Source organism: Ptychodera flava, chromosome 7 (assembly GCF_041260155.1).
Source record: "Ptychodera flava strain L36383 chromosome 7, AS_Pfla_20210202, whole genome shotgun sequence".
Classification (NCBI taxonomy): Eukaryota; Metazoa; Hemichordata; class Enteropneusta; family Ptychoderidae; genus Ptychodera; species Ptychodera flava.
This window is the reverse complement of record NC_091934.1, coordinates 24,440,162-24,452,572: the sequence shown is the minus strand read 5'-3', so window position 1 is coordinate 24,452,572 and position 12,411 is coordinate 24,440,162. Positions and strand designations below refer to the sequence as shown.

Sequence of the window (12,411 nt, the reverse complement as noted above, 5' to 3'; positions counted from 1 at the left end):
ATAAAATATTTTAATTTTGATGATATATGTCAAGTTCAGCTGTAGATTGTTGTGAAGTTACTGAGTACAATTTGATTAGTTTCTGCTAACAAGACAGTTACATCACAACAGCTAGCTATGGTTACCTGTACCTTAATTTAAAATTTGGACCTCTAGAAAAATACAGGAGCAGAGAGAGTAAAAAAGAAAATGTCAAAGACTATGACAGGCTAATCCAGATCTGAACCTTCATACAGTACATCATGAAAAGATATTCATTCAATTTTGATTTAAAAGTTGACAAGTTTGACTGTTTCAAATAGATGGGCAATGGATTTCCAAATATTCACAGCATTAATAAAGCCGATGATCTCTCTGACCTGTAGCTGTTCTTAACATTGGTTGGTGAAGGTTACCATCATTAGCACAATGATACATGTATTTTCTCTAATATAGTGTTCACTGCCTTTTAATGGCTCTCTAATTCTCTGCTAAATAGTAAAGCTCACACAAACATGCACATGATGCACGACAAATAGCAAGCACATTGATATTTTGGATACTTTTTTCAATAATCCTTATCCTGAATGAAAAGTGACATATTTTAAATCATATTAATGTATATGTAGGACACAATCTGAGTCAGCATTATGCATTCAAGTGTCTATGCACAGTTCATTACATCTCAGATGCTCAAACTGTAATAATTACTTCAGCACTAAAACTCGAAGTAGGTGAATGACTGTAGCTGTAAACTTGCAACACATTTGAGCTGTACAGTGTACAAGAGACTACATGCATCGCTTGTCGGCTGTGCAGTGTGTAAGAAAGTTCTTGCAGTGCTTCAGAGCATTGGTAGTTCTATGCTCAGAGGCAATGCTAGCTCTGCATGGCAGGGCTGTGTGTTAACGGCGTTATACGGTCTCCCACCATATACTGTATAACGCCGGTAACACACAGCCCTGCCATGGAGAGCTAAGGCAATCCAAGTGTTATCCTAACCCACTAAGTGATTTTGTGTTGAAGTAATCTTTGTAGTTTGAGCTTCTATTATGTAATGAACTATGTGCATAGACACTTGAAACACTGCTGCATACTCTGATGTTTTTATTTTTCCCAAATAATGCTTCTCAAGGGTAAAATCGACCAAAATATGTACTCACCAGAGCTTTCAGTGCAGGCTGTCATGGCGGCTGCCATCTTGAAAATACCCACAATGCAACATGTTTTTTTACTCATGTAGGGTGTTTTCATGCTCAGCCCAATGTTCTTTTCTCTCATGTAGGGCGTTTTCACGCTCAGCCTAATGTTTTTTTTGCTCATGTAGGGTGTTCACATGCTCGGCTTAGCTCTCTATGGGAGCCCTGCATTTACAGTGCAATGAGTGGTTTAACCCTGTCTCTCAGGTCTCAATAGTATATAATATTCACCTCAAGGTACGGTGATTGGTTGCCTTGAGACTTTGTGTTAGCCTCAATCTGTAGTGTTTGCGCTGCCTTATAATAGAGTGTTCTATGTTTTTGCTGGAAAAAATGTAGCAATCAGTCATTCCGGATGTGTGCACCAGGTACCTCCTTCAATCACAACGGACAAAGACAAGTACAGAAAGCTGAGTTCACCTAGGTACATTCACTTGTTCAGATTCTGCATATTTATTTAGTCTGTACACTTGTACCGATTCAACTTTAAATGATTTTTTGTATTTAAATTTGTTCTGTGCATGAATATCCTGGAGAGTACACATTTGCTGTGACAAGTTATAACATATCTATTGTTTATCAGTAGGGTTTGTGAAACATATTGTCATGGCAATCCCTACAGACAAAGACTTATGTAACTGGCCTAATAGGGAAATACTGTAGTCTGTATGGTGAAACTAGCAAGGCACTCATTGGCTAACATTTATCACGTATTTGTCTCACCCAAACTCAACTTCAGCAGGGGGCGGTAGCCGAGACAGGCAGAACTGGTCGGGCGCTTCAGTAGTACAGTTCTCCATGGAACTTGTGTGGTTTGCACTACTTTCGAGGAAATGAGACTTCAATAAACCGGCAAATCATGTATTAATTTTCGCTCAACTCCTTCTGATCTCAGTGACTGAAAACGGCAGCAACCAAGATTGGGAGCAGTGAGTGTTCATCAGGAGGGGAACTATATCAAGTAAGCCGGACGATTGACGTGAGTCAAGGCTTCGATAGACCTTATTTGTGAAGCAAGAATTTTGGTCAGCTCTACTGACATTTCCAAGGTTTAGACGCTGAAGAAATCTATCAAATTATTATATAACACTTCTAATGCAATATGAGGGACTGTTTTTAATTTCCCAGCTATTCGACCTTTGCCAACAGCATACCCTGAATTATAACATACCAGCGCGCGAGTGCAAATATAACGCTATGATTGGTTCTGAAACTAGAAAGACATTTGCATAATTATTCATGATGTACTACGCTTGGAACTTTACTGTTGACTCGTTTTTAGCCTTGGACCCGTAACTGGATGTCAGGCGACCGCAGAGTTGTTTTTAAGTTCGTTTCACTAATTCTTTGATCCTTTACCGAACAATGCCATCATGCCGCGATCTAAACCTTCTCCTGTGGGTTCATAAACCGTTTTCAACCATAAATGGCAGTCGGTTAAACCATAGACAGTGGGGGGGGGGGGAAGACTGTCTATGGTTAAACAAATTATTGGACTACGTCACGATCCCTTAAAAGAAAGCACATCTTTGATTTAACGAATTCAGAGATAATATGCATCTTAAACATAGTTTACCTGTTTGATACCCGGCGCAAAACATGTTATCGGTTACCACATAAGAACGATTATAAGCTTTAACACATGTTTGCTGACTCACTATCGGTACGTAAGTCTCCCTTAACACATCAGACGGCCTTCCATTTGAAGTCTTCCCCATCCTACAACCACTGCCAAATCTCCTTGGTCTGCTACACCACTGTCTGCATCGTTAAGTGGAAGACAGATTGGTCGTATGTACTTTGTAAATGCTACGGGAGTATCCAACTTCAAGAGTGCTATATCTGCGTCAAATGTCTTGGGATCGTTATGTGGGGAAGGGATGATCTCCACAACGTTCCTCTGTCGAACACAAATGAAATGAATTATCAAGATGAAATAAATTATGAAGATTTCAAAATGATATACTACTTAGGTGACTTTATCAGATGTAACTGAGTAATATTAGAGTGGGTATGTAATATAATAGGCAGAACATTCTGACTAGAATATAAAGAATACATTGACGATGTCTTTTGGACGCACAATTGGCAATTTCAAGTGCACGAAGAAAAAGATCTTCTTTACTTGAGTTGCAACGGTTTCATATAGTGTGCTTATCGCAAAGAACGTCTGCACTTTTATAATCAAATTAAATAAGATATTTTTACATAACACTTGGAAAAGATGACTGAGTTATATAATACTTAACGATAAGTCATGCAGTCGTACAAATTCCCCCCAAAATGGTAACGTTATAATATAAAGGTTATCTTACGTATTGTACATATTTACGCGGACGTGAACGTCTGTGAAGACCCAGAGTAACATTAAATGATGCAAGAGGTAGAGTGTGTCCAAAGGTTCTAGAATTTGCCTGAGGATTGATGACACAATGTGCTGCTGTTACAACCCATTCATTATTCAGTAGTGATCCACCACAGATTGCTTTACGAACGCCATGGGCTGGTGAGTGAACTGACAAGAAAGCGGTCCATGGCCACGAACCTCGAAGGACGCTAAGTCCACCGAATATGCGAGAGGGAGATCTCGATCGTGGTGATACGAGAGGTATACCACAGACTGAAATGAACGGTATAAAATAGTAAAATATTTTACTTTCTAAGATTTGCTGAATCATCTAATTATAATTAAATCTCTTTGGCATTTTCATCATAGTTTATATTTGTTTTTGAAATATCGTCTAGGTGTGAAGGAAAGCATACCACATAAACATCTATTATCTTGTCAATACGATATTAGGAATAATTTAGCTGATTGTCATCTGTTCTTATTAGACCATCATGGCCAGGGTTTTGTTCAACCAACCAATCCCCCAAAGCACACAAAACAGCACTACAAACAAACAAAGAGACAAACAAACAAGCCAGATTCTTGGAGTAGATTAAGGTTATTGTTCTGATTGAAATTCTTCGCTAAAGAACACAGCAATATTTTCGGTCGCAAACCTAAGGTTGAATGCAATATTTCAAGAGAGTTAATACGGTATGAATGGCAGGGACTCCAAAATCGCTAGTCGCTTTTCCCCACACTGTAATCATGCAAACGAACTAACAATGTTTAATCCAAATAGATTTAGTGTTTGAGTATTTGTTGCCTATTTTCATAGAGGCACGGGAATTGAGAGGTCGTGTATGAATTACCAAACTGATCTTTCATACCATTTTGTCACCTTTGGTAAGTCAAGGTACTGATAAAAAACGTTCCTTACACGCATAATATACGAGCCATATTCTGAATACAGTTTCACTCACCTGGTTCACAATGTGGTTTTGTTCCGGACCAGGTGGCATCAGCTTGGCACATGCGCTCATTGTTTCCAAGCAGCTTGTGGAAGGCGTTGCAGGAATACATTATTGTATTTGGGTATGTGAAGTTATCATTTGTAAAGTTACCATTATCAATTTCTTCTGGTCGACCGCAGTCAACACCTGTTAATAGTTAATGAAATTTGAAGATCGAGAGTGAATGGCAAAAACGTTTGTATAAACGGGATGGGGTTAATGTTATTGTAAACAAATATAGTTTTACGCTGTAGAGAGCTTTAGAAATAGGTTTTCTACACACGATAATTTCGCTAAGTTTTCTCTGTTTCCGATGAAAGACTGATTCAATTGGAAAGAAATGTAGTCCATGGTTTCCTCTGAAGGTTATCTCGAAATGATTGCAAGTTGGTTTTGTGGCTGGCATAAGAATGGAGGGTGAAATCATAAACTATTAAGTCGAGAAATAAACACTATTATTGCTTGTGCTCCTTGACTGCTACGTTATTTAGGTATCTAACATGTGGTGCCTAATTTAAAATATTTTCTCGCTTTTCGCGTAGGGATGGATATTCGGTGAAGTGTGACAATAAACGTGTATTTACTTGAACATTGAATCGCTACAGCGCAGTATAATGTCATTTTTGCATGCATCAAACAGTTCGGTCGTACTCGATTGACCTAAAGTTTTAACGCCGATGCAGCTGGCAAATATTTACATCTTAATCATTTATATAACACTTTCATACTTACCGTGACTATTTCTTGTTTTTTGCGGAAACACAGTTCTATGTTTGATGTTGTCCAAAAAAGCATTGTATTTTATTAAGTGTTACAATTACATATTATTCCTTAATCTTTTACTAGTTCAGAAAGAAAATGCGAATGACGTTATGAGCATGTCACCATGAGTAGAAGACGAGAGGTGAATGGCAAGGTTATTACATCACGAGTATTTTCCAAGCTTATCAAAGAAAAGTATCAGGCGAATAATACGTCTATCACACGCACAAGCCATGTATTAGTTATTATTTGCAGAATACGAATTGTCAAAGCGATTACGCGTTTAAAATTTTAAACTATTTTAGAAATAATTTAAATACGCCATGGGCGACTTGTCAATTATTTCCAGTTATCCGTCGCGTGTGCGAGGAAATACGGCGCTCACGGTCGTGTACGCAGCAGCTGGCGCAGAATGCCAATGATCTATCGGTCTACAAGTACCTTCTCCGAAGTTATACACGATTTCAAGGATAAACATAGGCCCAGAAATTCAATAAGACGAAGTTACACTACTTTTCGAGAACAAGAATCGATTGAACTGAACGGCGCAAAAACGTCGCGATCGACCCTTGCTGCATTTCTTTCGGAACCGACATAATGCAACCAGCTCCAAGTTAGTTTTTTACAACTTATCCATTTGATTTTTTCCACATCAGGCGTTATACTCTTGTGTTTAACGTCAGATGATTATTGTCATAGTGTGTGAAAATATTCATGTCATTGAAAGGCTTTTGGAGGCCTGGACAGAGCATATAACCTTCTCATTGGGATGGAAACCAAGTCCACCGAATGAAAGTACTCTGTACGTCAAAATTTCAGGCTGCGGTGGGGGTCTATACGAATACTAACCCCAAAATAACCAGATATGAACTGAATATGCTCACGTGTTTTACAACAGGTTCATTAATAGTATTGAACTTCACAGAACAATGAGATATATGTTATCACTATATGTAGCAGGTTTTTTTCAACTTCGCACAGTACTCTCAGAGTTTAATCACTAATTACAAAACTTTATTTAATATGCAAATGAGCTGTTCATTAACTTGACACTGCTCAATGCTTTATGGGACAATTAGATATCCATCAGATCAACATTTGTAGCACGTTTTATTTAATTTAATGCTGTAATTTTAGAGTAATGTCACTAATTACAAAGTTCATTAAATATGCAAATAAACCCTAAATTAACTTGACACTGTTCAATGATTCATAGCACAATTAAATATTTATCAAATCAATATCTGTAGCACATTTCACAAAATTTTGGTGCCGAAATTTCAGAGTTATATACCTATTTACAAAGTTTATTAAATATGCAAATGAACCCTTAATTAACTTTTCACTACCAGATGCTTTATAATACATTTAGATATCTGTCGTATCAGTATGTGCAGCAGTTTTCATCGCATTTGGTGCAGTTATTTCAGAGTTATATGACTAATTATAAGACGTCATGAAATATGCAAATGAGCTAATTATTAACTTGACACTGCTCAATGCTTCTCAGTACAATTGGATATTTATCAGATCAACATCTGTAGCAAGTTTCATCAAATTTAACGCTGTAATTTTGGAGTAATATCACTAATTACAAAGTTCATTAAATATGCAAATGAACCCTTAATTAACTTCACACAACTAAATGCTCTACACCACAATTAGATATCTGTCGGATCAGTATCTGCAGCAGATTTCATCACATTTGGTGCAGTTATTTTGGAGTTATATCACTAATTACAAAACTTCATAAAATATGCAAATGACCTATTTGTTAACTTGACACTGCCAAATGCTTCTCAGTACAATTAGATATTTATCAAGACAATATCTGTACCCAATTTCACTGACTTAGGTGCCGTAATTTCAGAGTTATATACCTAATTACAAAGTTCATTAAATATGCAAATGAACCCTTAATTAATTTCACACTACTAAATGCTTTGCACTACAGTTAGATATCAGTTGGATCAGTATCTGCAGCAGATTTCATCACATTTGGTGAAGTTATATCGGAGTTATATGACTAATTACAAACCTTCATAAAATATGCAAATGAGCTATTTATTAACTTGACACTGCCTAATGCTTCTAAGTATAATTAGACATATATCAGATCAATATTTGTTGCAAGTATCATCAAGTTTGGTGCAGGAATTTCAGAGTTATCTCACTAATAACAAAAATTCATTAAATATGCAAATGAGAAGATAATTGACATGATACTCACAGTATCATCATAATGTTCTTAGATTGTCATCTGTGAAAAGTTTCATGAAATTTTGTGCAGTATTTCTTGATATATGTCTACACTGTCATTACCGTCTCCATAGGGAAACCATTGTACGGGAAAAAACGATATTGCATAACTTCATTAATATGCAAGCCACACTAACCAAAATCTAATCAGTTCTTGCAAGTAGCATATGGTACCCGTGTACTAAATCTGACTTGAATCCGTTCAGGCGTTTTTGAGTTATCGTGTAAACAGACAGACAGACACACACACACACACACACTAACACACACACACACAGACAGACAGACATCGCTATGACATTAGCCCACGTGTTTACACACGTGAGCTAAAAAGCAGAGACATAAATTTGCCAAGTGGATGTATTTTGTATGACGCTAATCATTATTACTAATTTTTACGACATTGTCACGTCACACACACATTTTAATTGTTGGATAAATAGCCATGTTATTTATTTACATTGATGAGCACATCAAAGATCGTCGTAAAATATTGATGAAATAGACGCGGTTATCGTGACGTAGAGTGACCAGAAAATAAATAAAGGTATTTTTTGTTCAGATACGACCGACTTTGCTTGTACATGAGACAATGTAAATTAAGTATCTCTTGCGAGCACGTACTCTCCTGATAGTAATCACCTTCATTGATATTATGTAATGAAAAGACATACACACACTCGTAACCAGATATGAACTGAATATGCTCACGTGTTTTACAACAGGTTCATTAATAGTAGTGCTTCACAGAACAATGAGATATATGTTATCACTATATATAGCAGGGTTTTTTTTTCAACTTCGCACAGTACTCTCAGAGTTTAATCACTAATTACAAAACTTTATCTAATATGCAAATGAGCTGTTCATTAACTTGACACTGCTCAATGCTTTATGGGACAATTAGATATCCATCAGATCAACATTTGTGGCACGTTTTATTTAATTTAATGCTGTAATTTTAGAGTAATGTCACTAATTACAAAGTTCATTAAATATGCAAATAAACCCTAAATTAACTTGACACTGTTCAATGATTCATAGCACAATTAAATATTTATCAAATCAATATCTGTAGCACGTTTCACAAAATTTTGGTGCCGAAATTTCATAGTTATATACCTAATTACAAAGTTTATTATATATGCAAATGAACCCTTAATTAATTTTAAACTACTAAATGCTTTGCAATACGGTTAGATATCTGTCGTATCAGTATGTGCAGCAGTTTTCATCACATTTGATGCAGTTATTTCGGAGTTATATGACTAATTATAAGACTTCATGAAATATGCAAATGAGCTAATTATTAACTTGACACATTTTCAATGCTTCTCAGTACAATTGGATATTTATCAGATCAACATCTGTAGCAAGTTTCATCAAATTTAACATTGTAATTTTGGAGTAATATCACTAATTACAAAGTTCATTAAATATGCAAATGAACCCTTAATTAACTTCACACAACTAAATGTTCTACACCACAATTAGATATCTGTCGGATCAGTATCTGCAGAAGATTTCATCACATTTGGTGCAGTTATTTTGGATTTATATCACTAATTACAAAACTTCATAAAATATGCAAATGACCTATTTATTAACTTGACACTGCCAAATGCTTCTCAGTATAATTAGATATTTATCAAAACAATATCTGTACCCAATTTCACTGACTTTGGTGCCGTAATTTCAGAGTTATATACCTAATTACAAAGTTCATTAAATATGCAAATCAACCCTTAATTAATTTCACACTACTAAATGCTTTACACTACAGTTAGATATCAGTTGGATCAGTATCTGCAGCAGATTTCATCACATTGGTGAAGTTATATCAGAGTTATATGACTAATTACAAACCTTCATAAAATATGCAAATGAGCTATTTATTAACTTGACACTGCCTAATGCTTCTAAGTATAATTAGATATATATCAGATCAATATTTGTTGCAAGTATCATCGAGTTTGGTGCAGGAATTTCAGAGTTATCTCACTAATAACAAAAGTTCATTAAATATGCAAATGAGAAGATAATTGACATGACACTCACAGTATCATCATAATGTTCTGAGATTGTCATCTGTGAAAAGTTTCATGAAATTTTGTGCAGTATTTCTTGATATATGTCTACACTGTCATTACCGTCTCCATAGGGAAACCATTGTAGGGAAAAAACGATATTGCATAACTTCATTAATATGCAAGCCACACTAACCAAAATCTAATCAGTTCTTGCAAGTAGCATATGGTACCTGTGTACCAAATCTGACGTGAATCCGTTCAGGCGTTTTTGAGTTATCGTGTAAACAGACAGACAGACACACACACACACACACACACTAACACACACACACACGGACAGACAGACAGACATCGCTATGACATTAGCCCACGTGTTTACACACGTGAGCTAAAAATGGCGTATCTTGCGAAATCTGCTTTTAAAACACTTGATCAGCTTGAGAATGAGGCATTTACAGATTAATAAATTATCTGATAGATATGAGTTTCGCGGTTTTAACCAAAATTAGTGATGTGCTGTTTGAGGAACTGTCGAGGTCAACATTCATATCATCTACTACATTTTGACCAATTTGCAAAATTCTAAGACTGTAAATTCATACTGTTGGAGTTATGCCACTGTCTTCATACTATCGTCAATTAAAGGAATGCAAAAAATATTATCAACTAGAAAGCCAGTGGCCAATTTGAGCTAAACGAGGTCACAGTGTTTACCACAAGCAAAGGTGTTCGGTATGTCTAACAATATTTTTAGCTCACCTGTGTAAACACGTGGGCCTATGTCATAGCGATGTCTGTCTGTCTGTCTGTCCGTGTGTGTGTGTGTGTCTGTCTGTCTGTCTGTCTGTTTACACGATAACTCAAAAACGCCTGAACGGATTCAAGTCAGATTTAGTAGACAGGTACCATATGCTACTTGCAAGAACTGATTAGATTTTGGTTAGTGTGGCTTGCATATTAATGAAGGTATGCAATATCGTTTTTTTCCGTACAATGGTTTCCCTATGGAGACGGTAATGACAGTGTAGACATATATCAAGAAATACTGCACAAAATTTCATGAAACTTTTCACAGATGACAATCTAAGAATATTATGATGATACTGTGAGTGTCATGTCAATTATCTTCTCATTTGCATATTTAATGAACTTTTGTTATTAGTGAGATAACTCTGAAATTCCTGCACCAAACTTGATGATACTTGCAACAAATATTGATCTGATATATATCTAATTATACTTAGAAGCATTAGGCAGTGTAAAGTTAATAAATAGCTCATTTGCATATTTTATGAAGGTTTGTAATTAGTCATATAACTCCGATGTAACTTCACCAAATGTGATGAAATCTGCTGCAGATACTGATCCGACTGATATCTAACTGTAGTGTAAAGCATTTAGTAGTGTTAAATTAATTAAGGGTTCATTTGCATATTTAACGAACTTTGTAATTAGGTATATAACTCTAAAATTACGGCACCCAAGTCAGTGACATTGGGTACAGATATTGTTTTGATAAATATCTAATTGTACTGAGGAGCATTTGGCAGTGTCAAGTTAACAAATAGGTCATTTGCATATTTTATGAAGTTTTGTAATTAGCGATATAACTCCAAAATAACTGCACCAAATGTGATGAAATCTGCTGCAGATACTGATCCGACAGATATCTAATTGTGGTGTAGAGCATTTAGTTGTGTGAAGTTAATTAAGGGTTCATTTGCATATTTAATGAACTTTGTAATTAGTGATATTACTCCAAAATTACAGCGTTAAATTTGATGAAACTTGCTACAGATGTTGATCTGATAAATATCCAATTGTACTGAGAAGTATTTAGCAGTGTCAAGTTAATAATTAGCTCATTTGCATATTTCATGAAGTCTTATAATTAGTCATATAACTCCGAAATAACTGCATCAGATGTGATGAAAACTGCTGCACATACCGATACGACAGATATCTATCTGTGTTGTAAAGCATTTAGTAGTGTAAAGTTAATTAAGGGTTCATTTGCATATTTAATAAACTTTGTAATTAGGTATATAACACTGAAATTTCGGCACCAACATTTTGTGAAACGTGCTACAGATATTGATTTGATAAATATTTAATTGTGCTATGAATCATTGAACAGTGTCAAGTTAATTTAGGGTTTATTTGCATATTTAATGAACTTTGTAATTAGTGACATTACTCTAAAATTACAGCATTAAATTAAATAAAACATGATACAAATGTTGATCTGATGGATATCTAATTGTCCCATAAAGCATTGAGCAGTGTCAAGTTAATGAACAGCTCATTTGCATATTAAATAAAGTTTTGTAATTAGTGATTAAACTCTGAGAGTACTGTGCGAAGTTGAAAAAACCTGCTACATATAGTGATAACATATATCTCATTGTTCTGTGAAGCGCACTACTATTAATGAACCTGTTGTAAAACACGTGAGCATATTCAGTTCATATCTGGTTATAAGTATTTTAGTAAGGCTCACGTAAAACGTCATGAATTGGCGCTAGAATAAAGCTTTTAAACACAAATTTGTGTCTGTGACAGATAGTTCATTTGTCAACAAAATGCAGACAAGACACGGAGTGCTATAGCTGAAAAAATGAGGAAAATACCCAGCATTCCAACTTTTCTCCAGCCAGAACGAGTCACACATATCTTACTCCTACTGTTCTCAATGTTTGTCTCGTAAATATATCTATCGCATGCTTTTAGCACTTTTTCCCACATTCTTGAACCTAATTGGTCGAAATTGGCTGTTCTGGCAACCTTGATCACCCCTTTAAAATGGTTGGTGGGTGACTTGGAAAGCAACATTGTAATTA

At 35.5% G+C, this 12,411-nt stretch overlaps 1 protein-coding gene across 1 annotated transcript in view; it reads right to left on the bottom strand.

Annotated features, from left to right (window-relative positions):
* LOC139136394 (clotting factor C-like) overlaps nucleotides 1–12,411 on the bottom strand; it is a 31,227-nt gene that overhangs the window by 3,482 nt on the left and 15,334 nt on the right. The window contains exons 3-5 of the mRNA XM_070704117.1: nucleotides 4,491–4,667; nucleotides 3,494–3,798; nucleotides 2,755–3,078 (exon numbers count right to left, since the gene is read on the bottom strand). Of these exons, the coding sequence (XP_070560218.1) occupies nucleotides 2,857–3,078; nucleotides 3,494–3,798; nucleotides 4,491–4,667 (704 nt within the window). The 3' untranslated portion in view covers nucleotides 2,755–2,856. The remainder of the gene's footprint in view (nucleotides 1–2,754; nucleotides 3,079–3,493; nucleotides 3,799–4,490; nucleotides 4,668–12,411) is intronic.